Source organism: Sinohyriopsis cumingii, chromosome 2 (assembly GCF_028554795.1).
Source record: "Sinohyriopsis cumingii isolate HCF-2022 chromosome 2, ASM2855479v2, whole genome shotgun sequence".
Classification (NCBI taxonomy): domain Eukaryota; kingdom Metazoa; phylum Mollusca; class Bivalvia; order Unionida; family Unionidae; genus Sinohyriopsis; species Sinohyriopsis cumingii.
Genome location: NC_142962.1, coordinates 154430702 through 154458470, shown reverse-complemented (window position 1 = coordinate 154458470; position 27769 = coordinate 154430702). Strand labels below are relative to the sequence as shown.

General features: G+C 34.6%; 1 protein-coding gene across 2 annotated transcripts in view; it reads right to left on the bottom strand.

Annotated features, from left to right (window-relative positions):
* LOC149806142 (chitotriosidase-1-like) overlaps positions 1–27155 on the bottom strand; it is a 41081-nt gene extending 13926 nt beyond the window's left edge. The window contains exons 1-8 of one of the 2 annotated variants that reach the window (XM_089951045.1): positions 27136–27155; positions 21479–21524; positions 14418–14604; positions 3720–3972; positions 2627–2751; positions 2153–2276; positions 544–732; positions 137–256 (exon numbers count right to left, since the gene is read on the bottom strand). In XM_089951045.1, coding sequence (XP_089807171.1) covers positions 137–256; positions 544–732; positions 2153–2276; positions 2627–2751; positions 3720–3972; positions 14418–14604; positions 21479–21524 — 1044 coding nt within the window. In that variant the 5' untranslated portion in view covers positions 27136–27155. Of the gene's footprint in view, positions 1–136; positions 257–543; positions 733–2152; positions 2277–2626; positions 2752–3719; positions 3973–14417; positions 14605–21478; positions 21525–26439; positions 26549–27135 lie in introns of those variants that run through there. The other variant, XM_089951044.1, reaches the window with a different exon arrangement.
* Positions 27156–27769: the final 614 nt, after the last annotated feature.

Here is a 27769-nt window from a genome sequence, read left to right as displayed (position 1 = left end):
GATACGGCATATTGTAATTGGCAGAAGCTTTCTTCCCTAAGAGGCTTTGGATATCATTTTTAAACTTATATATATATATATATATATATATATATATATATATATATATATATATATATATATATATATATAGTACCTTAATGCGCAGACTGTCCGGGTCATCGTATCCTGCCCAAAGGTCACCTTTCACCATGTACGGCACCTTCTGCTCACTCACATAATATTTATGTCCGCCATTCTTAAGAAGCTGACATATCTGAATAGATATGTTTCATTGTGAGTATAAATAATTCTGAGAGAGTCAGAAAGAAACGTACAAATATATAAACTTATTTAATGTGTAAATTCAGTCTGTTTATAAATATCCACAAGTAAAACTTTCTACAAGAGAAATAATATTATGTGATTATATGCATTTGTATGGGTCGCGGCTATTTAAAACTTTACCATACTGTTTCGGTGAAGTACAGAAAAATTTTAGAATAGGAAAACCACTTTAATACATATATATTATTTATGAGTGGACGAAGAATAATAATTTACTTCATAGTATGCTAAAAATCCGCCCTCCCTCGTATAATCTCCGGCTTGTCCAGCTCCTGCCGCCTTGGCCCCTATACTAGTGTCCGTAGCACCATATGGTAACTTGAATGTCCGCGCATATAATGGCACGCCAATGATCAGTTTTTCCTTCGGAGCACCATGCTGTACCCAGTACCTGGAAGCCCAGTCCTATAAATAAAATAATTAACAGAACATGCGAGACCTTGTTTTAATCTGTGTTCGGACAGGCGTGGTGATGTGGACTCCAGAAAACGCTAAGTGATAAAAGGGAAAATGTTGGGGGTGAGAGGAGCGATTTATGATGAACGAGTCTGCTCCTGCGAGTCTCACACTTGGAAACGAATCAAGCAAAGTAATATATACTACCGTACTTTGTAAAAGAAGTGTGTTGGCCACAACGATCACCATCTTATCGACTGAAGTAAGAGATGAGAATTTTCTGTTTTTGTTTTGCATCTGCATGGAAGCAGGACACTACTCCCCTGTCAATTACCCACTGCCTACTCCCACCCCCCGCCATTACCCCCTCTTACCCCCCCCCCGCCCGAGTATATTACTCCGCGGTTTATTACCCCCTGCCATTACCTCTCCATAATTTACCCCCCTCAGTATATTACCCAGCGGTTTATTACACCCTGCCATTACCATCATTTACAAATACAGATACAAAATCGAACTAAAGCAAATACAACGATGACGACGAGGGACGACGAATGTAATTGTTAATTTGATAGTATGTTGGCTTTACCGCAATAAGATTCTATCCCGTCAATTTAAGTGTACACGAACACAATCTGATAAGAGTATTGGATTCACATTAATATAAATGATTTTAGCAGTTTAATCTGTGCTCAGTCTATACTATTGTGTTAGCGTCACCTCATTGAATATTATGTTGGCTTCACTTCAGTGAATATTGTGTTAGCTTCACCTCATTGAATATTGTGTTGGCTTCACCTCATTGAATATTGTGTTGGCTTCACTTCATTGAATATTGTGTTGGCTTCACCTCACTGAATATTGTGTTGGCTTCACCTCATTGAATATAAATCGAGCAGAAATGGTTTTTAATTAAGTGAAAGAAATATCATGACAGCAATGCTTGGATTATGAGCATTGTTAATGACTTTGATAATAGAGAGCACATAACATTCAGCAATACTCATAACAATATAACATATTTTATGTTGCTATAACATTATGATATGATTAATTTAATATTGAATATTCCAGGACAGGTATATATTTTCAAGGCTGAGATTAATTAACTAAAATAAAAATTTACAATAAATTCTTTAGAAATTTATTTTAATTTATTATTTATTCTGGGGTTATAACAATTCTATGTTCTGTAGTAGTAGATCGGGGAGGGTAACAGAACAGGGGGATAATAAACAGCGGGGTAATATACTGAGAGAGGGGGTAAATTATTTGGGGGCGGGGAGTAATAGCAGGAGAGTAATTGACAGGGGGTAATGTCCTAGACTCCATCTGCATATAATAGAAGCCTGATAATTAAGAACACATCATATAATGATGATGACAAATGTTGTGTCGAGACAGAAATGTTATGTAGTACTATACTTACCAGGTTGAGGTAAGTTTCGTTACCAGTTTCCCCGCTTCTGGCATACAATGGACTGTTATGACCTGTACGATCCTCCCACGCTCCATGCAGGTCATAGGTCATCAAGTTGATAAAGTCAAAATGCCTAAAAAAGACCACCTTTAATGAGGTGACAGTGCCATATATTCTACACAGAGAGCGAAAGTATAATAACATAAAGGCAAATGTGCAGCACTTTTCAATAATAATTAACAGTGGAATCTATGTTATCTAATTTCACCTCACAATTATTGTAAGAAGAAAACATCCAGCAATTAATGTAGGTTATTTATTGTAGCAATAAGTTCACGCGTAGGACTAATGAAGCCTGACTTTATTGACACACGTAATTGTTCGTATTTTTATTGATAGCTTTACATTCTTAGCACACGATGGATATCGAACTTTTATTAAGATAACAATGACCCTACCATATTTCCATACAACGCATCTTACCTTGAGAGCTGAGGAATCTCGTATGCAGTGTCGATTGTACCCTTTCCTGCGGCTACAGCAGCGGTCAAGAGCAGGCGTTCATTGCCAGTTCTTTGGGCTTCGTCTACAAACTCAGTAAGAAGAGCCTGAAAAGAGTTTTAAACTTCAGACGTGCTCTCTCTACAACGCTAAGATTTCAGATATTTGACCTTCGGCGTCCGTCAAAATCACATCCTCTAACTATAGTCCCTAACTGTTTTTTCCATGTAGTGTTACTTTTGCACGAAAGGGATTTTTCCAGATGTTCCTGCGTTTCTTCTTTTTATGAATCTCAGGATCATAGTCTTTCATTATTTATGAATTTATTTATTTATTGCTGTAAAAAGATTTTGTTTTGAAAACGTCTGTTCGTGTTTGTTATATGTATAATGTAACGTACAAAAGTAAAACACGTCAGCTGATGAGGTTATACGCAGTCCAGAAACTAAAGTTTGATATGCAAATATTAAAAAATATTTATGAAACCACTAGATATTTATGGGCATAATTATTACTGAAATGTGATTTTATGAATCATCAATTAAAAATGTAACTGACAGAGGCATGTGAACTGCATATTGCAGCTGCGGCTGCTTTGTTCAAATTTGCAACAATTATAGCATAACTTGGTATGGATGACATTGCTCGTTTAAAGACACAATGTGCATGAAAACTGCTTAAACTGTGATAGTACACTTAAACAAACATCAATAAGATCAGTTTAATTCGCTATTCCAGATATATTAGAGAAGAAAAATATTTCTGCATTTTGTCATAAATAGAAGGAAGAAAAAAATTATATTACTGTGGAGAAAAGTGTATTAGTTATGTATTTATATTATATATTTCATAACCAAATACTGAAATGTATCCATGGATGTAAAGTTAAAACATCCCCACAGTGGCGATACCACTTTTATCGACACAGTGGCTATAATAACCTTTGAACCCATTGTTTTTCCCCATTTATGAAATAAATCTACCATTATGTATGTTATGCAAACTTGTATTTTCACATTTAAGCGGTTGTGTATGATCAAAGGAAAATTCCATTCCTAAACTTTGTGTCATGTACCTCTACAAGCAGGGTAAACCTATGTTTATCCTCAGGTGGGCTGCCTCTGTTGGCGGGATACTCCCAATCAAGGTCAAGGCCGTCAAACTTGTTCTTTCTCAAAAACTGCACACTGGTAGTAGCAAACTCCCTGCGACCGGCAGCAGTTGCTACCATTTTAGTAAAGGGTTCCGACGCCATGTTCCAACCACCTACAGCCAGAAGGGTTTTAATAGCGGGGTTTTGTTTCTTGATGTCGTGAAAACGTTCATACCTAGATATGAATAGAAATAGTCTGTGTTGTGGGTTCGCACAGATGCCGTATCTGGCAAAACAACATATAAAAACAAAGCAGTTTTAAGGAGATGAACTGAGCTGTCTCATTTCCGAAAGGCTTAAGTTACATGTACATTTATCGCATGAGGACTTGGTTAGTCTATCCTCTTCAGGTTTAACTAATTTAGTTTAAAATACTGACAAAATGAGATTTATTTCAGTCCAGTCAACAACTATTTTATGTGACAGCCATGGGTAATATAGGTATATACAAAGGCTATGTAGACGCGTACACACATCTTGGACTTTACATGTATATGTACACGATCTAACATATTTAAATCTATTAATTTCCAAAAGTAACGGAGCCATTCCCCCCCAACCCCGGGCAAATAGTTGGTGTACTGTATTTAATGTTTATGGGTTCATTTAAAATGTTTAATTGACATCAATTAACGCTGAGATCATTTAACATTTAACCAGAAACTTACTTATTATATATACATTTGATTAAAGAGCAACGATCATTTATACTCACTCTGAGTCAATAAGACTCAAAATTACCGTGAAATCATCTAGCTTTCATAGAACAGCATTTATGTTGTACAGTATAGAAATCAACGTAACAAGATGATACATTACAAGCATTACAAGCATTCTTGACCTTAAACACATGCATTGCATTATCTCTCTCTCTCTCTCTCTCTCTCTCTCTCTCTCTCTCTCTATATATATATATATATATATATATATATATATATATATATATATATATATATATATATATATATATATCCAATGATATGTCATTGAAGTTCTCAAGATACTTTCAATAAAGTCAAAACCGAAAATTTGTCTGATCTTGGAATTTGTTGAAAGGCATGTGTTTTGTGGCTTATACAAAGAAAAGCCTGACAATATTTTTGATCTCTTTAAGTTTGCATTAATGCAAATTAAGTAGAGACAAGCAGACAATCTGACAATATCACGGATCAATTTTACCCATTTTATTACTTTACCTAATTTTCCCAAAAATATGAGATTGCATGCAATACGATATTGTCTAGTCAAGCAAACTCTTTTTTAGACAGAGGTTAGTTTTTTGAGGTCAGTTGTTTATATAATATATCACGTAATACTTTAAATAGCTGTCAGTATAATCGCATACCGTAGAAATAGAAACGACCAATTTGGTTTCCTTACAGAGACTGCAAGAGATTTCAGCAACAGTTAAAAGGCATTCGTAGTAGTTCAGACTAGAAAGATTTAGTCAAACAAATCCCAGTCATTCGCGTGTTAGATATGATCAAACCCACACATATAATGATATTTTGGACTGAACGTTTAGGGGCTGATATCACCTTCTCATTAAAAGTCGCAATTAATTGCAGACAGTTTCTTCTGCACACCTCGATGTACTGTTACGAGTCTATGCTCTTAAAATAAGTCACAGAAAATATTTAAGATAACAAACTTCGTAAAATTTAGCAAACGATTTATTTCCCTAGACTACAAAGTAAAGGAAAGAAGAAATAAGAACTTACGTTATTGTAAATTATATCCAAATTGTAATCCAAGATTTAAAACACAAGTCCAACCAATGAAAAATTCTAAGTGAATCTCAGCTCAAATCCCGATGAAATTCAACATAGAAAGCGATGACGTCTGTAATAGTCAGCGTTGTACTGATGTACCAACAGACTCTTGTTGGATCACAGAAAATATTATTCCAGTTTTTGAATTCCGTATAACTTCCAACAAATGTCTTTGTCCAAGATTTTTTCAGGACACTTTTGTATTTCCATGGAAAACAATCACTTAAATTTAATAATTTGAAGAAAAATAAATTCATCCCAAACTGGTCTCAACATAATACAACTTAACGTGTCCAATTCTCTCTTGGCCATTTCAAATCTTCAGCAATGTTTTTCAAAATGTGGAAAATATTTGTCTACTTCGTTTTCTCTAAAAGGGGGCATTAACCTAATATTCTTAGTAACATCGAAACTTGAATTTGTTTGTTGAGTGAGAATGAACTTTTCACTTGCCAGCTCTAATTTTCTTATTCTAAATTGATATTCCCTTTGTTCCTTCTCTCTTTAGATTTGCATTTGCATCTTCTCTCTCTCCTCTTTCTCCGCATGTAACTGCATTTATCTCTATCTCTCTCCTCTTTCTCGAATAACATTTGTTTCTCTTCTTTCTGTAACTGCATTCGTTCTTTCCGTAATTGCATTAATTCTTTCTGTAACTGCATTTGTTTTTCTTCTTTCTCCTCATCTAATTGCAACTGCATTTGTCTCTCTCTCCTCTTTATCTAATTGAATTTGCATTTGTTTTTCTTCTTTCGGAAGCTCAGCCTTACTTAACTCTAATTCTATCTTGTATTTTAATTTTAATTCAGTTACTTTTATGTTAGATTCTGATACAGACTTACTGATCGAAACCAAAGCACTTTTATCCAAAACATTCGTTTCCACCAAATACTGGACCAAAATATTTTTTTCTTTTTTCGTTAAAGAAGATTTTGCCTCAGAAAGATCATATCTTTTGGAAAGCTGAATCAATTCATCTTTTTTCAAACAGTCTAACTGCTCCTGGGTAGGATTTGAAAGAAAGATCTCCACTTTTGATGACATTGTAAAAAAGCTTATTGGTTTCACTAAAGATTTTTAAAATGAGAAATAATACTTGGGATTTAAAATTCCGAAACTAGGGGAGTTTAACTTTCAAAAACAAAGTTTTCTGAAATATTTTAGCAAACTTCATACCCCGGACGAGCACCCAATTTTCCGTTACAAGTCAATGCTCTTAAAAAAATAATAGAAAAGAGTGAAGACAACAAGCTTTGTAAAATCGAATAAATAATTTATTTCACCAGACTACAAAGTAAAGAAAATTAAAAAAAGAAATTACGGTACTGCGAATTAAATCCTAACCGTAATCCAAAAATTAAAACACAAGTCCTACCAATGAAAGTTTTAAGTGAATATCAGTTTAAATCCCGATAAAATTCAACATGGAAAGCGATGACGTCTGTAACAGTTAGCGTTGTACTGATGTGTCTACAATCTCTTGTTGAAACAGAAAATATTAGTCCAGTTTTTGTCCAAGAATGTTTTCAGAACACTTGTATTTCTATGGAAAACAATCACTTGAATTCAATCATTTGAAGAAAAATAAAATTCAGCCCAAACTGGTCACAACATAATACAACTTAACGTGTCAAATGTTTTAAACCCGACTGATCAACCTTTATCAAAAACATCAGTTATACAACTAAGTAAAACGCAAAACAGATTCCCGGATGAGGGTAAAAAATCATACTTCTGGAAAAAATAGAACTTTGTTTACTAAATGACACATGTTTGATGTCACGTAGTCCATGTATGACATTGACTCAACCTAATGATTCTTAGTCTGAGAAAGAAAAAAGAAAAGAAAAAAAGTTGGTTACCAAAACTGTCACTGATTTTGGAACAAGGTCAGCACCTAGATCCAATGTTTCTATTGTTAGCTGTTTAAATCGAAAATTAACAAACAATAAAAAAAATCAGTTCTGGACAATGTCAAATCCAGCAAACAATGTTACATTACAATATCATGTAATGGAATAATATAAAATTTTAAACTCACAGACAAACAATTAAATTAAATATACATAACAATACATTTTACACACTTACTGGTATTTCTTGCGGCCGTTTACCGTCGGCTGAAGTGTTTTTTGACCGATATGCAAAAAGTATTTCCAGATAAAATCAAGTGTTAGACGTCTCGTAAATCCACGTGGAAAACCACAAACCTCGGCTATGTGACAATTATAAATTTCGCGCTACATATGGTTATTACCAAATACTGGTAAGTGTTTAAACTGTACGCAAGTGTGTTCCGGAAAGATTTCCATGCAGTAAAAGGGCACATTAATAAACAAGCGACATCAGACCCTTACATTCTCCATTAGCATTAACGGAGATTCGAGGTTTTGATTTATCGGACTCGAGGTTTTGATTTATCGGACTATCTTCAAGTCTATTGCAACATTTGGTTCTGTTGTAAAATATGTTTATTTTGCATGATATGTTGTTCTGGTTTAAATTTCGCTAATATTTTAATATACATTCCTTAGACTGACATTTGGCTTGTGATTTTTCTTACAATTTTTTATTTGTGGGAGCGATATATTGAGGAAAGACGTTTACCAAATGAATGAAAGTATTGAGATTGGTGTGAGAGGTATTTTGAGCAAAGGCTTTTACCAAAATGAATGAAATATTATGATTTCTGTGAGATGTAGTTTGGGGAATGACTTTTACCAAAATGAGTGAAAATAATGGGATGTGCGTGAAAACTATCTGAAGGAAAAGCGTTTACTAAATGAATGAATATATAGGGATTTTTGTGAGATCTATTTTCAGGAACAACATTTACTAAAATATATAGGAAAGTATCGGATTTGCTTGCGTTAGCGGTATTTTTGAGGAAAAGGTTTATCAAAATAAATGAAAATATTGAGATTTGTGCGAGAGGTAGTTTTAGGAAATGATTTACCAAAATGAACGAAATGTTGGGATTTGTGTCAGATGAGTTTCTGAGGAAAGATAGTCACCAAAAATAAGGAAGCTATTGCGATTTGCGTGAGATATATTTAGAGGAAAGAGGTTTGGTAATATGCATACATTGTTAGGTTTGAAAGATTTAATATAACAGCTATGCCACGCATAGAGAAGGTTTACTCATCGATGAAGAATTCAACATATCAATTAACGATGATCAATTTGTACTTCATGTAATGTAAAATTTCAAGTCTAAAACGCTTTGAAGACCATATTTGGTCAGGAAAGATACTCTTATGGCATGTGACATTTTTGTTTTAGTCATCTGGGAATGTTTGTGTGGAAAATTATAAACTTTATCCTCTTCACTATTAATATACACCACTGATAGACTATGATGCATCATTAAGTGTATAAGGTGTAGAGATTCAAGTCCTAAGAGATCGTGACCTATTTTAGTTGACTGAGTGGAATAAGAGGCAATTAACATGATATCATACAGCAAATAATCATGATTAAACAAAAGACCAAGGTTGTATGGTAGTGAAAGAGGTCAAGGTTATTCATTTTGACATTAAGCAACTTTTATTCGCAGACCAGGAGGCAATATATTCCTGTAGAAATTGTATAATAAATACATTAGTTGCGCAGAGAAAGATTTGTTCAAAATAAGGAATAATTACCATACTGGTTGTATATCAGAATCAAATGCTGAATAAATATCATACTGGTTGTATATCAGAATCAAATACCGAATACATATCATACTGGCTCCATATCATAATCAAACACCCACTAAATATCATACTGGCGGCATATCATAATCAAACACCCACTAAATATCATACTGGCGGAATATCAGAATCAAATACCGAATAAATATCATACTGGCTGCATATCATAAACAAATACTGAATAAATATCATACCGGCTGCATATCAGAATCAAATACCGAATAAATACCATACTGGCAGCAGATCAGAATCAGCATCAGCATATCAGAATCAAATACCGAATACATATCCTACTGGCTGCATATTATAATCAAATACCGAATACATATCATACTGGCTGAATATCATAATCAAATAACGAATACATATCATACTGGCAGCATATCATAATCAAATACTGAATAAATTTTATACTGGCTGCATATCGGAAGTGGATTAAGAGATTCCATTGCATTAGTGAGACGTTTTCAAGAACAACGTTGGCCATAGATAATCTTATTTCCAGACGAAAATTATGTATTTCCTTTTGCTAAAGAAGATTCTAAATTACAACGGTACAAAACCAACACTACCAGTATCATGTGACGTACAAAAAGAAAATAAAGCATGACATGCACTACATAAGAGTAAATATTTACATACATTTGGGCTTAAAACAGGAAAAGATACACAGTTTTATTGTTTGAGCAACAACTGCGGTTTAAATCGTAAATTGAATAGATGGCAAAATTGTGATGAAAACCTAATAATAACTGCACTTATTACGTCATCAAAATGATAAATAAGAGTGTGTTTTGGGAAAGACATGGAGAGTTAGAGAAAAGAAAATGCTTTACTACTGAGTGTTATTTCCAACGTTATCAAAACAAATGTGAATTTTACCTGAATAAAGACAGATTCAAGGAGTGGAAACTGACAGTAGAGTCTGAATCAAATTTTAAGAACAATAAAAAGTAACAATATATATTGTTTTTATCAACTCATTATATAATACCCCTTCTGCGATATCACAGAAGGGAATGTTTTGTTTTATTGTCTTTTATGCACAGTTACAATATGTATTTACGTCTGTGTGAATGGATTTACCTCATGTCAGTACAACACTGGTTATAAAGTGCAGTTTAAATGTTAAATTCTTAAAAATGAAGGTAAAACTTGCAAAGTTAATTAGATAGAAAGGGGACTAATATTGTGTTACCACGATCTGAATTTCTTTTATACGTGATAAATAATTAAAGTTTATAGTAGCTACTGTAAAAAGTTTCGCAGAGTTAAGTAAGGTAATCGTTGATTACACTTTGGTGTTTTACCTGCTGTTTTGAAGTTTTCTGCTTCAACACTATTTGTACCACATCTACTATATATACTCACTTATAAGTCGAGTAAACTGCAAAGAACATAGACTCTGATCTTCGATCTTATAGCTCTGACTGATCAGTGTATTGGATGATCTTTTGATTGGTCATAACAATTAAAAAGACCCATATGGGCGGGTTTATTATTCTAATCTGGGTGTGTGCAGTTGGACTCGACTTACAAGTGAATATATATGCGGTGTTTATATTCACTGGAATGCGTTCTTTTTATTTTGGTATGTATATTACGTTTTAAAACTAAGTCTTGAGATTTTGTCAAAAGCAAGTTATTGTATCTAACAAATATCTGGGATATAACTTATTTCCTACTAATGTGTCCTAGCAAATTTTATTCGTGACGTGCTTCTGGTTTTGGCTTAACTGGTCTGCCCTGCACGATACGTTTTCTTGTGTGCAAAATATATTTGATCTGGATTTGTTTATCTCATTACAGTTCTTTTTGAATAGTCTATGTTTCAATGGAATATTAAAATAGTTTTTCACAGTTATGTTGACAAGGCTTCTAATAAAATTTGAGAATTATTAAGTCGATAAACTTAGAATAAATGTGGCTTAGTTTAAACATTATGCGATGGTGTTAATACATTTTGTGATACTGCTCGATGTTAAGTACCTGACTATTTTTAATACGCTCATAAATTAAGCCAATAAGCTTATGGAGAAACAAAAACACGACAATAAACGGGACACTTAAATTGGAAGGAATAAAAACCACAATTTGATTGATAGGATGCAAATTACTTCCAGCCATCAATGACTACAACATTCTCTTTGTCACAAGACAGATGTATTTTTCCTAGATTTGCATGAGACCAGGTCTTAACTATTTCGGGAAAATAACAGATATAAAATAAAGGTTGTATCACAGTGTTTTTGCTCACTCAATCCATTGCCAACTCCATATGAATGTAGTACAAGTTTCTTGATTTAGTTCATTCAAATAATCCGCTCACGTTGTTTCTGGTTTCCCTATGACCATCTCTCACCCCCGTTTATGTTAACCAGAAAACGTTCGGGGTGGGAGGTCGGGAAATTGTATTACTGCCAGCTGAAGTTGGGGGGGGATCTGACGACGGCTAGGTCAAATATTTATCTTAAAACCAGGCCGGAACCGGTATTTTCGGGTCCGAGTGGCCAGACCGAATACCCGCCCATCCTTCAATATTTGTACAATGAAAAAAAACTCCTTTTATTTCCTACAAAATTAGCGCAGACAGATATATTCGAATACTAATTTAATTTTGCCAAGAAAGGGAGACGAAAAGATTGTAAAATTTTGTTTTATTTTTAAGCTAAATGAGTATGATACTGTTCATATATCCTGTATTGAGCATACAATAATATAAAAAATACATAAACAACAACACTTAAACGTCTACTTGCTCCTTGCTGGTGCATCACAAACATTTGTCCTTAGGCAATACTTTGGGCTTTCTTAAAATAAATGGCGTGTATTTTAAAACCAGTCAAAATTCTGTTAATATGACATCTGTTAGGCGATACCTTTGTTCCCTGCTCCTATTTATATCACTGTACAGGCATTTGTTATCCATGATAAAGTTTACTGATTATAATAAAAATGTATTCTAGTTAAACGGTCGCGCTGCATTTTCTCTCGTTCTATGCAAATAACTCAAGGGTCTCTCTACGTATAAGCTTACAATATTGTAAATTAATATATTGGTTGAATTATCTATGAAATGTTATTTTACAAATCTCCTGAATGAAAATGAATTTGAACTAATTTTATTTTAAATTGTTCTTATTTTTGGTATTCATAATGCGCTAATAGATCCGTTCACTCCAAACGTAGAACGGAAGTGCAAGCTTCCACACTGGCTTCAGGTAGAAAATACATGAAATACCTGAAAAACTTTGAGAAAAAGTAAAAGATGGTGGTGTAATTAGCTTCCTCCTTTGTACTGATAGAAAAACTGTATATGCCCTACTACATATTGTATTTCCCAACTAAAGAAGGTATGGGCCGCCGTGGTCAGTGGTGTGCGTTGCTTGACTCTCGACCGCAATGATACGGGCTCTAATTCTACTACCAACAAGGTCGGCTACCTTCGTGTGGCCTTCGTCACTAAAAAAATGCTTATATTGTTGAATTGTAAAACACCTACCAAAAATGTATTCCTCAAAATGCCAATTTTAGGGTCCTAGGATAAATGATTTTCCAAGTTGTCGGCTTTTCTAATTGCTCTTTATCGTTTTACAATTCTTCTATTACTACATGCTTACGAAGAAACCCGAAATAACCGAATAACAGTACTTTCAAGTGCACTGGATCCAGCAAGGGATCACGTGTGTCAGGGATTGATTAAAACAAATGCAATAAACTGACAAAGAACAGTGCATAACTAGTATATAACTATCCTAGGCACTTTCGTATCTCAATGAGTTTTTCTAGAAGGCAAATAAAAAACATAGATAAGACAAACAAATAAAATGCAAAAACCGTTATGTTTGCAATACGATACATGGCTGTTTCTATAGGAATTAAACCTTTAAATGTATTATGTTTCAACTAGTTTATTTCTATCTATATATTGGTGGTAGGTTGTATTATGTTTCAACTAGTTTATTTCCTACGAAATAAGCTAGTTGAAACATGATACATTGAAAGGTTTAATTTCTGTAGAAACAGCCATGTAAACATTGCAAGCACAACGTTCTTGTGTTTTATTTGTTTGTCATGTCTGTGTTTTGTATTTGCCTTTGAAAAATACTCATTGAGTGTCGAAAGCGTTTAGGCTAGTTAGATACTAGTTAATATCTCTCATGCTCTCTCTCTCTCTCTCTCTCTCTCTCTCTCCATATTGGTGGAAGGTTGGTGGCTGTGGTGGTAGCATCACTTTATTAACTTTTCCTCTACCAGATGTTCCCTCTATCTTTTCTTTTTCAACTAGAAACCGCAGCGGCTTAATTGTAGTGTGCCAGACACATAACCGGTATGAGGAAACGAATTTTCCTTCCATCACATGGACATGATGAAACCTTTGATGTATTGATGTACCAATAAACATTAAAAAACAAAATGTATTGCCATTACTTATCTTGCATAAATAGGCGACTTAGAGAGACCATGACAAATGACAGAAAAATAAGTCTTATGAAAAATATGACATACTGCACAATGGATGGATACGTTGATAATGATGTATAGAGGAAAACTAAGTTATTACATAACGTCATGCATGACATTTTAATAAAACCTAATGATATATTAAATATAAGATATGCATGAAACTATCTCTTTACGTTGCATACGAGGTCATGTGGTCAACTATGATAATGAATGATAATGTCTGAATCAATTGAATGCACCTCAAAAGTCTGACCAATAGACTGTATTTTCTTGATGAATAGAATATGTCTGTCACGTGGTAAAGATATGTGGGTTTTTTAAAATTTGATAAGTACCAATCCCAATGAGTTACTTTAATTCTTTGTTACGTTATAAAGAATAAAATATTCAGTCACATACTACTTGTGAAATGTATTTATCCCAATCAGTAATTTTTTGCATTTGCTAATAAATTATTAATCAAAATAGAGTTATCAATAAAAATTTCGTATGGTAATATCATTTATGGAAGATTCTCTCTCTCTCTCTCTCTCTCTCTCTCTCTCTCTCTCTCTCTCTCTCTCTCTTTCAAGATCTCAGAAGGGGATATAATGTGTTTTTGATTAGTCATGCATACATCCGATTCCAAGTCGTTATGCATTGGATTATTAAGTTTTGACTTTTCTTAGACTTTCATAGTGACTTACATTCCCTTCATCCAGTCAGTTGACTCGTCGTTCCATTCATATGCCTTCAGATGGTTCCCACTCATAGTGGCGAAAGCGTAGATAAGGTGGGTACACAGATTGTGGTCTACATTCTCAGGATAAAATTTGGCGGGAGAGGTTCTATACTGGGACCAGTTGGTGTAGTAACACACACGTTTCATTTCACCTGCAAAAGCACGGGTGTAACTAAGACAAGAGAGCCTCATATTATCAATCATTATAGCGTGTCATTTTAAAATGTTATCGAAACTAAAATTTAGTTTCTTAATACGACCAGATATATATATATATATATATATATATATATATATATATATATATATATATATATATATATATATATATATATATATATATATATATATATATATATATATATATATATATATGTGTGTGTGTGTGTGTGTGTGTGTGTGTGTGTGTGTGTGTGCTGTATATAGCTGATACTGCATCCAACGAAAATGATAAATGAAATTGCATGAGTAACGCATTCATCTGATCCACACCATGCTCCCACATGTCTTCTGGATTGGATTTAGTCTTACCGACAATGAATATTATAAGGATGATCAAACATTTAATGGGTGCAAGTGTGTGTGTGTGTGTGTGTGTGTGTGTGTTTGATTCAGGAATAAACAAAATGATATTCAAACTTACAGTAATGATTTACGTTTGTGTCACTCATGTTTTCCTTTCATGCTATTGAAAGCGTTTGATGAGGAAGGTCGCGGGTTCGAACTCCGGTCGAGTCATAATAAAGACTTAAAAAAACGGTACCAACAGCTGCCTCACTATGCGCTCATCATTAAGAGGTTAGTGTCAGGACTGGTCAGCCTGGTGTCAGTATAATGTGACTGGGTGGGACATCATGCTACGTATCTGCAACAATATGCCCTAGGGCTAGGCATCACTATAAACTACCATACAGCAGACATCGTAGCGATATAACTGAAAAATTGTGAAAGCTACGTTAAAAATCCAAATCACACACACACACACACACACACACACACACACACTTCATGTTATTTATTATATGAGACCGCTCCGATGGTCTAAGTGGTTAGAGCCTCCGCCTCAGATAAGTTAGGTCGCGGGTTCGAATCCCGGCAGAATCATACCAAAAATCCAAATCACACACATACACACATACACTTCATGACATTTATTATTATGAGACCGCTTCGATGGCCTAAGTGATTAGAGCGTCCGCCTCGGATGCGGGAGGTCTCGGGTTCGAATTCCGGCCGAATCATACCAAAGACTTATAAATACGCATGGCGCTCATCATTAAGAGGTTAGTGTTAGGACTAGTCGGCCTCGTGTCAGCATAATGTGACTGGGTGGGAATTGACGCTGTCTGAGGCATGATGCTCCAGTGCTAGACATCACTAAAAATTGCCACGCTGCAGACCTTGTAGCAATATGACTAAAACATTGTTAAAGCAACGTTAAAAATCTAAATCGCACACACATTTATTATCTAATTTTGTATAATCCTGTTTAAAAAAGGAATCAATTATGTAGTACTAAGCTTGGTTACCTTGTTGTGGTCTTTGTTTTGAATCCACAACGTTAAATATGGCAAGGATTAATTTAAGTACAATTGTTTTATCGATTTTGGCCAGTGTTGATGATGTCACTGCATTATGATAATATAACGAATAAGGGCTGGCTTTACAAACTCTGAACAATGCATTTCACTATGCCTGTCGTTATCGGTCTCGTGCAAATGCATCGTAAACGTTGAGTAAACTTCTGTATGTCATTCCAGTTTACATAGAATATCCGACCTGTCACGTCCTTCAATTACGTCTTATATGTACGGCCAAGAATACGTGACAACACTGACTCAATAAATCTCAAATATATGGAAAATGTTTACGGCAGTAGAAGTACACAGTGTTTCGCATATTTGTCATCATTACCTTAAATTAGAAAGTTTAAACGTTATTTGCAATCAATAGAAAAGTTACTGACTGCATTGGTTTCCATTGCAATCAATATACAATGTACTGACTGCATTGGTTTCAGTTGCAATCAATAGAAAATTTACTAACTGAATTGGTTTCCATAAAAACCTAGTAAACATATCAGTGTTGAACACGAAGTCTATGTAATTCTGCTATCCAGTCAATGATCCAAATGACCATCGGTCTGACAATATGATCCAAATGACCATCGGTCTGACAATATGATCCAAATGACCATCGGTCTGACAACATAATCCAAATGACCACCGGTCTGACAATATAATTCAAATGACCATCGGTCTGACAATATGATCCAAATGACCATCGGTCTGACAATATAATCCAAATGACCACCGGTCTGACAATATAATTCAAATGACCATCGGTCTGACAATGTGATCCAAATGACCATCGGCCTGACCGTATTACATTGTGCGTCAGAGCGATAATACAGATGCTCAATTCGAATTTCTGTATCCATCACAGGATGCTTTTATTTTGTCCTTGTCTATAGCTTTCGCTCAAATATATTCTTAGATGTACAAAATCGATTTTTTATAACTTCAAGTGTCTGTGTGTGTGTGTGTGTGTGTGTGTGTTATTTTTGCTTTATAACCAAACTATCCTTCAAACAATAATCAGAGGCATAATAAATAGGTACTGAATAAATACAAAACATATATCGTGCTTTGTTTCGTGACGGGTAAAACATATGATCAGATTGCCTCCACGTATCCCTGCATCATAAAAAATAATTTTCCGCCGATTTGGATTAGAACCCGTACATAGTTTAAAATATGTTCTTTTTTCAAATAATATTTTTCTTTTTTCTCTTTTAAAAGTCTTATATACCCTTGCATGATTCAATTTTTATGAGCTTGTGCATCAAATGTGAAACATAATTAGATTCTCTTGTTTATTAAGTCATACGGTTCAGAATCGAGTTTGGTGAGAACTAGTTCATTGGAGATTAGGTCATCCATACCGATTTTTCTTGTTTTAATTTTAACTCGATTCTGTAATATAAAGAACCGCTGTAGTACTTCATTGGTGTCGGCGTCCGCACATCTACAAGCATCCACGTATGTAGAGTCTCAATGAATCTCAAACGTTCTTTCTCACATATCCTCGGTGCCAGTTTGCAGTGGGATCTACAGTACCTTCCCCCATGGGAGGATGCTTAGCGGGATAATGTTTTACACATATATGTTCTTCATTGTGTACAATGTTTTTCTTCACGATTTCGCATCAATGCAGTTTGAAGTGTGAATAAATATGTTTGATCAGCAGTAACATTAATGACTATACATGGTATATTATAGAAACTTACTCGCAACATGTTAACTGTGCATCGTATATCTGAATGTGCATAGGAATGAGATGAGTAGACTGCATACATTTCATTGAAGTCCCAGCTGTAGTGGCTAATCAAGGTAATTGCCAATGCTAGAACATTGTCATACTGATTATCGCTGTCAGTTACTTAAAAACTGTGACATTCACAAGGAAAGATGTCTTTAAATGTGCTGCCAATATTAATAGCTTCTAATGATATTTGAAGAACAATGATTCATAACACACAAACGACATTTTCTCGGTTTTATTAACTCAATATATCACGTCTACTTTGATGCCATATAAAAGAGTATTCGTTTTTGCTTGTTTAATATCCATGATGTCCTGTAGCGAGTATCAAGACTTCGTTGTTAGATCACTTTAGTGGCAAAAGTAATTTTTGTACGTTATAATTAATGATTACAAAGGCTGCTGGAGACTACGAAAAACTTCGTATAGGTGAACTATGCAACGCCTGAATGTCGTGGAGGCGAGCTACGTATTGATTGAATACGTTTTCGCTATTTCTGGAGCGTCTTTGGCAGATATGAATGATCCAGTCAATTCAAGATTTGATGAAAAGTCCGGCAATATTGGCATTTTATAAACGCTAACAGACAATATGATAGATATGGAGTATTTAAGGCATCTTTTTGTATGACCTTTGCTTTATTTACAGCAGCATTATATTGCGGAAAATGTTCCTCATTCTTTGTGAATTCGATGGTAGTGTAATAACCCCAGGTCATGTCTTAATTATACTTCCGTCTGCGTTCATAGCTTTGTTAGATTTGGTGATTATTTGCTGATTATGGGAAGTCGGTATTGGGAAGATATTTCTCAGCCCGAGTAATTAGCCCTTTTGTTAGGGGCAGACATGATAATGTACAGTATTCACATGACTTTATGACAGCATGGCTTACTTTGGTAAGATGGACCGTATCTAGTTTCTTAACGTACGTATTTATCTTGATATTTTTAGGTATGTGTGTAAAGTAAGTTAAGATAGGAGTAATTCTTTGCATATAGTGTTTGAGTCGTGTTTTGTATTGCATATCATGAAGTATTAATATTCGACTCGAAAAGGCTTACTGATAAGTCATACAGACGTAAAACAAGAGAAAACATTGCAAGTGTGAAATTAGGGTTTCGTGATGTGTGGCCATTATGTGATTAGATACCATTATTTGTAGTATTTGCGCTTTTAAGAACCTTTCAGTTGACAACGATGATGTCTTGAGGTCCTTGTAAATAAGGAAAAGTTGGCATCAAGCTTGACTATTGCATGTGTTTGCTTCTCTCTGTAGAGAGACCCCCTTTGCGTGATGCATAATCTATTTTGACTGATTGAATGATTTCCTAACATATAATATGAGTTTTAAACGGATGTAGATTGTAAAATAAATTGTGTCTATTATTTGAATGATGTTATTTTTTGACATTATCTTTCATATGATATACCTGTTAAGTAATTGTATCATCTTAACTTCATATGTTATCCTCTATGACAACATATTCATTTTCACTTGTAGTCGCTTTTGTACCTAATGTATTTTGGACAATTTTGTTTTCGTAGTTGGAGAGCATAACTTTGACTGGACACTTTAGTCAGTACTGTTTCATTGTAGGTTTCTTTCCCTGTTTATTTTTTTTTTTTTTTTTTTGCATCGTTGATAATAAACCCCACGACCTGAGGATGTTGTGTTCGTTTCTTCTGTAAAACGCCCGGCTCACATAAATAACAAAATTCGGTTTCATTTTTAGACTGAGCTGAACAAAGATCACTGAGTCATATTAGTCTTACGTTAAGCCTAACCACACTTCCGGACACACATTCTCACAACGTGTTTGAACAGGAAACTCAAGCTCAGGTTAAAAATTACAAACCTTTGTCGGTATAATTTAATTAGGAACAAGTTAGAATCCTACAACGTTACGGTTATCTCTCAAAGGCTGATGCATTTCAATGACCTGGATTTTTTCCGAGTTCTATATGTCCGGTATTGTGAGCGTGAGATCGAGGTTTTGCTCAAAACGTTTCTGAATACAGAGCCTGGCCCCGCAGTCAAGAAACTTCACCCAAAATCTCGAGTAATAAATATTGCGCAAAAGGTGGAAATCTTTTTCGAAATTGACAAATGCAGCCTTTTGATTGGTCAGAAAATTTCAAGTCGAAGTTGGAGCCGAGTAAATTTTATGACTGAAGAGACTTGTCACATGCTCTGCAAACAATCCATGTTACCAACGTGTACATATTGCTAAAGGACGAAGAAGAAACACTAGCTTGTCCAGTAATAACAATCGGTTAAACAGCAAGTAAAAATCGTCATCTTATTAGGTAGAATTTAATGAGTTCAGTTTAGCAAACGCTGTACACACTACACAAGATCATTATAGTAAAACATTCAATTTTTAAAATCAAGAGCAAAACTCTTTTACATTTGTAAATGTTTACACCCGAGTTAAAACGCCTCAAGGAAAATTAAACTAAAACAATAGAAATAAAAATAAAAAAAACCAGCCCCCAAAACAAAACAAAACAAATGATGATTATTGTGAAACAATCAATTACTCAGCTTTCCTTCTTACTGAAACCTGACTCTATCTTAGTCAAAATAGGATTTAAAGTTTACTTGATGCATTCAAACAGGACATTTCAGATTCGGTTTAAACTGGAAATTGTTAAAGTGTAACCAAAACTCTGACGTATATATATGATCCAATATACAGATTTCATCGCATCTATCAGGTGTTGAACTTCCTGGTTTTGATATTGTAAACAAGGATGTTATTAAAGTATTTTTTGAGCGACATTTCAATACCTGGTCGCGGAAAATCCGTGAAGCTTAAATCGTATCTTGTATCGGACCAAGTGTCAAGCTGATTCCTATCCCATATTCATAAATCAAAGCAAACTAGGACAGTTGATCCCTTTGCAGTTTTGCAGTTGCTTATCATGTGAAGGCAATATTCGAGATGACATCCAGGAAGACTCTACAAGTGTTAGTCTGACGCGACATAATTCTCCTATTATTTGACAGTACATGCTGGATAATTATATTCGTTTCATTGTAGAGTAGACAAAAATTAATTTATGTCCGAAATGCCAATTTTATAAACCATACGTAACATCTCACAATATCAGTGAAATATATTGTATTTTAACATACCATAGATAATACATCCTGAATTTGTAGTCACCAGAGTATCATTTCCTTTCATTTTAAAATGACTGTTTTGAAACGTAACTCGAAATGCAATTTGTTTCGTTACTTTCTGGCCAACGTCTTTAAACTTTATTTAAGCTTGACCACGACCCTTAATTGCTGAGAACAGTATGTGGGTTTTATTTATAGCACTGATTCTGACAAGGATCAATTATTTATCCATTATTATTATTATTATTATTATTATTATACACTTATTACCACCATCTATCACGCTGATCACGGGCAATAGATCTTATTGGGCATGACAAACATCCTTGTAGAGACAAGAAACCGTTGAAAAGAACTTTGTCTAACTGACGTATATAAAAAAAAAATTAGACCTTCTAAATGATTGATAAATCTGTCACTTGCAATGTAGATTTGTGCACGTATCCATGAACAGGAAGACAGATAAAGACGGATCATAGCCTGTTTGAGATGAATAGGGTCATATGGTACACAATATTCAACATTACAAATTGAGAGAGAGAGAGAGAGAGAGAGTGTGTGTGTGTATTATTACCAGAGACAGCCGTCACAGCGGCGGCGAGGATGAGTAAAACGTTCATCTGAAAGGAAAAACCTATATTTTAATTTGCATTGACTTCATAAACATCATCAAGAGTAACATTAGCTATAAGACTTGTCCAAGTAACAGGGCCGGATCAAAGTGTGGATAGCACCCAATAAACATGCACAAGAATGACATGATGTGTGCAAGTTCAAATATCAAGTTACAAGGGACTGTACGTTTGTGTGCAAGTATTTTCTTTTTAGCTGGGTGGTGGTGGTCCAGATACCCTGGCCCTGAGTAATCATCACAGTAGTAGGTTTATAATTTGAACTACACCACAACCATTCAGAATCGGAGTGGAGTAGGTATAGGCGGAAGTGTTTATATTACCAGTGTAATCACCAATATTATTACCCACAACAACAACTACTTCTGCTGCTGTTAATACTTCTGCTATTTATACAACAACTGCCGATTCTAACAGTACTGTCGATGCTACTACTTCCACATGCAGATTGTTTTGTGTTGATGATAATAGTAGTAATGGTGGAGGTGATACTTTTGCTCTGACCTTGATCCTTGCGCTGGGCATCTGTTTGTGCCACGTGTCATGTTGCCAATAAATGCTGTACATTTATTTCAGATTTTATTGAAGTAAGTATACGTTGCGAAAAGGTAAACTTAAGAATGAGGAACTATTTTAAAAGTCACATTTTTTACTTGCAATTAAATTGACATCAGAGAAGATACCCGACTCTGGAAAACAACACATTTTTTCCGTGCTATTAATTTGGCGTCGGGGAAGGTACACACCTCTTCTAATGATTGTTTATATAACATTTTCAATGACATAAAATGTCGACTGTATATTTAAAAGTAGCAACTGACTTATCGTTACACACTTCATCTAACTTCGAAAATTTCTTCGTTTCGTTATCTGATATACTAATGTGGTGGACATCGAGCGAGTTCCCATTATATCTTTGTCAGCCGGGCTAAATTTGTAATAGGCATGACATTCCTGACAAGGCCTGCCAAGACGTTAACAACATAGAAAATGTGCAGCTATCAGTCTTGGGAAAATGCCTTAAAATATCGGCTCATACGCCAATCGATTACATCAAGCGCATATAGTTTTAAAAATGTTGATACTGTAAAGATTTTAACGTTACAACATTTACCTTAGGCTGGGTAACTAATAAATTAATGTTATAAAATTCTTCCTAAAATAAAGGTTTTTTTTTTTTGTTGTTGCTTGCTTTCAGGATATGAATTGTCATTCTTCTCTTCAATATTTAATTTAATCCGCATTAGTCAAAACATACAACTCTGCAAAGAGCCAGAAAAGGACAAAGTAGAAGAAGGACAATTTTGTCCAACTCTCAAATGCTACAAGGTTTTCCAAGACATTAAGGATATCTCTATTACCTTCTCATATGAATGCCTCAGATAATCATGTGTACAAAAATCTTACTTTAAAATGTTAATTTTTTTAATCCCACAAAACCGGCAAAACGAAGAGGCAATACATTTCTTCTATCTCATTTGTTTTTCTTTTATTCATCTCCACCGCTTTAATCATCATCATCACCATTATCAAACTAAAATGAAAGCAGCGCCAAAATCCATTTAAAATCAAGACAAAATAAAACAAAATAAAAATGTTTGCTACCCAACGCTAACTTTGTGTGGTGTATACACAGTAGTGGAAAACGACCTAATTATTTATGGATAAAATCGAATAGAATGATGATTACACATAATCTATTTATGAGTAAACAGAATCTTGTTCTGCCGAAACGTTTAAAACAAAATCTGTCCAGATGACATCACGCCATATTATCATACAAAGTTAAATTAGCGCTAATACATTCAAGCAATTAGTCAGACTTGAAGAAAATTTCATGATATCGATGTGGTATGTTTTTAGAAATATATTATAATTAACTAAATCACAGTATGGTGTGATTTTTACCAGACCTTACGTCTTGCCAGAAACAGGCTAACCTTTAAAAGTCTAGTAATTAGATCATGATAAGATTGCATATACAATGACCCTCTGGATATGAATATCACTGCGTCTCTTGTCTGATGGATTTATCTTTCTGCAAATAAATATGCGTAAGCGATAAATGAATGAACCGATCCCTTTGGTACACAAATGTTCCTGATTTTCTGTGGTATCTGAATAGTGTTGTAAAAAAAAAGAAAGCAAGAAACAAGCAAACCGTACGTTCCGCTGCAGTTAAAATAGCGTGCAGAAAATAACTTAAGTTAAATTTTGCTTTCAAATTTAAAGAATAAACATTTTACAACACAAACAAATGCAATAAACAGACAACGAACAGTGCAAAACTGGTATCTAACTAGCCTAAGCGCGTTCGACACTCAATGAGTCTTTCTCAAAGGTAAATACAAAACATAGACAAGACAAACAAATAAAACACAAAAACCGTTGTGTTTGCAAAACATTATAGGTTGTTTCTACCTGGAATTAAACCTTTAAATGTATTATGTTTCAACTAGTTTATTACAAATTGTCGCGGTTGCTGGAAAATATTTTTATCGACATAGAAATCGATGAGTCATAATGACATCTGTTGTTTATGTAAATTTATGTAGGCACAAATTATATCCCGGATATTATATTGTTATAGTAGTAATTAAATGCTATTAAGCAAATCTAGAGAATTATTTAAAAGAAAATGTGTCGGCTGCAAAAGATATTTTTTTTGTGTGCATGGCTGTCTTTTTCTAGTCTTCTTTGTTTAAACAGATTGGTTTCAAAGTTCTAAGGCGGTGTATCCAGTAAGATTCCTTTTCTTTCCTGGTTTCGGAACTTCAGTTGGGGTTGTGAGCAATTGCAATAAGTGTTATATCACCGAAAGTGTGGCATGGGGAGTTGAAGTGTTCTGCGATCGGGCTTCTGTACAGCTTCTTTGTCATCCTATCAGATGTACGAAGGTTGAGCCTTTTGTGTAGCTTTTCAGTTTCTCCGACATACGAATACTACAGATCTTACATGTGATGAAATAAATTACATCCTCTGTTTTGCACGTTATTGTTTGGACCATGTCTGTTTTACTTTTTCTCTAGGGACTGTGCTAGAAAATGTCATGGTCTCTATCAATCCCTGACACATATTATCCCTTGCTGGATCCAGTGCACTTGAAAGGACTGGTATTCGCCATATGATTTGTATTCTTAATAATAGATTAGAAAAGACACTACAATACCATTGACTTTCAAACTCGTGTCCATTTAATGTATTCCTGAAGAATAGGCGATAAGTCTAAGCATATGTGTGCCAAAAGGACCGTTTTCCACAGAGTAAGGCAAACTTTTGTTTTCATTTTTTTATATCCTCTAAATCAAATATGAACTTTTTGGCTAAACAATCATCTGCAGATTTCTAGTCCCTGAGGTGATTCCCTTTAGACATGAGTATTTGTTTATCTTTTTCTTACTGCATAGTATCCTATATTTTCCAGAAGTAAAGAAAAACGGTCAGCTGCCAAAGGAGATTCCTCTTTCTATTCTTAAATCAAAATATATCTGAATTTGTATATGGGAAAGTGCAACGAGTTTATGTCAAGAAAAAGTTACGAAACGTGCATTTAGACTTCTTTGAAGGGAAAAGTTGTCTCCACTTAAAGACAGAGCATGCGTTGCATTTTTGGTCTTCATTTCAAATGTAATACTAAAACTAAAGGACACCCAACGAGTAGCATCCCAAAATGTACGGAATTCGAAAACGATCGCTTTTATTAGTGACACAGTAGTATCAAGGTAATCTAATACTTATTCACCAAACGAAAATAATATTGGAACAAGTAGAGGAAAGGTTTTCATTCATGTAAATCTTGTCAGTAGTAATAACGAGTTAATTACTTGTTGTTTAGAATCATTTGTATTTAAAGTTGCAGAGTTTGAATCGCTTATTAATGGGTTATCAGCATACTTTGCAATCACTCGAAAACAGTATAGTTTTTTTTTAAAGAATTGAAGTCCAGTTTAATATTATTCATAAAGTCATGGAGCTCGAAAACAGATCACACAGACTTCAGACTCCAGCATAGGCCTTTTCTTAACGAACGCTGTTCATGCATAGCGTTTAATCAATTATGAAGCTTTTAGGCTTAATTAACGCTGTTAGTGAATAGCGTTTAATCGAGGCTTAGTGAATGTTGTTCATGCATAGCGTTTAATCGATTATCAAGCTTCTGGGCTGAAGGAACGCTGTTCATGAATAGAATTTAATCGATTATCAAGTTTCTAGGCTGAATGAACGGGTAATGCCAGCCATTTTTTTTTTAAATTTCTGTTTATGGTATACACCAGGCCAAAGAATATGATTCTTGCTTTGTAAAATTGCATTTCTATTTTAATTTGAAGATTTTCTCATGATGTGTGCATTTTCTAAATTCCGAAGGCAGAATATTCAAGTCAGACATTCTTAAGAACTCTCAGAATTAGTCCATGTTTTGCCTCTCGTCGCTTATTAATGATGGGGACCTTTCATTTTTATTCTCATAACGTTGGATGAATCTTGTTTTAACAAAATGTAGGCAAGTCTATAATTATATCTAGAATATCATTAATTTTTCGAACAAAAATTTTTAATGGTGAATTTGCATTTGCATCAATTTATGAAATAGACCTCAATAGTCTGAATATATTGTAGAATTGGAGAGTAAACTAGAACAACCTATTTCGAAGATTTAAGTGAATTTGTTTAAATTGTTAGTAAATCTTTTGACATGGAAACATCATGCAAGTTTACCATATGGAAGTTTAAGAACGCAAAAGTTTTAAGTACTACAGGCACATATTTGGCTCAGTTGACCAAATTAAGCCTCAAAGCATATCTGTCAAGAAAATGGAAACATATCTGTCAAGAAAATGGAAACATGGGCAAAGTTCATATTTCCATTTTATGAACCTAAAAATAAAAATCGATTTCTACTCACCGTTTTATTAACTTCGTGCTCTACTTGAATGTTATCGCGAGCTATTGGACTTGTCCTTAGAGATTTCGAGTCCTATTTATATCAGTCGTCACTGCATGTGTCTGCTTCAGTTTACGTTTACCTACAGTGCAGAGCAATCCCAAATGCCCCACAAGGTAATAAAGGTTTTGTGCCATTTTCACTAATAAAACAAAGTATTGATTTGTATTTACGACATATAATGAATATTTATCTGGGGTAATAAATGCACAGTTGAAATCTGTGAATGCAAAAAACCTTCGTTCTCCCGCCTTTTCATTTTAAAAGATAAAGGCGATTAAAGTTCAGTAGTTTACTTTGCTAATACGAATAATGGAAATGCATTTGAATGCATACAAGATGAAATCTCTGATTCAAGGAAACACCGTATCAGCTGTTAGGAAGCACATTGCAAAGTACGACATAGAAAGTCTTTAGCATGCGGAACGTCATTCGGCTTTTCGTGAAAATATGACAATATGTTGCCTGAAAATGTTTCCTTGAAGCATGCAAAATGAGCGTCATACACTGAGGGATGAAAGAATTTTGAGCATAGTTTATTGCAAGCATGGTTAGAGCTCCGAGCTTTCCTCTCAAATACTCTCTAAATGCCCGAAGGCTTATTGTACACATAACAAAACTTGTAAATTGTGGTTCTTATTTATGTTTCTTAGATACCTTAGTTTTCTTGAGATAGGGTTTCCAGGTCAGTTGTCACCTCCATCCAGGTATTTTCAGTCCAGTACAATGCCGCCAAAGCGAGCAAGTTGGAGCTAAGTGAGCAAAGCTCACCAAATGCACATGCAAATAGATTAGAAAACATTAACATTAACACCAAGACGGAGAACCATTTTAGAACGACAACAGAGAATATGGAAACGAGGAAAACACTTGTGGCCCAAAGGCGCACAGGGCACAGGGGTTGACATGACCTCACTGCCACCAGTAAATTGTCCCACGATGAGAACGATCCAGTTAAACCAAAGATGTAAAGGACTCAGTGAGAAAGTACGAGCGATGAGCTATCGTGACACCAGGGTGTGCGTATATTACACCCCAAGGAAGACAAGCACATATTAAAATATGGAATTATAAATTTGAGTGGGAAGAAGCGAATAATAGTGAAACCCTTGCAAAATACCAAGGAAAATTAATTAGAAACTGGGAGAGATCCAGCTATCATAAATACCGGTAGAGATCTCCTTGGAGGCCTCTATTGAAAGATTTCAGGAGAAATGTGGTCTATCTATCTATAAATACGTTGACGCAGTCACACTTGACTATTAAGTAACGGGTGTACGTGGTCAAAGAT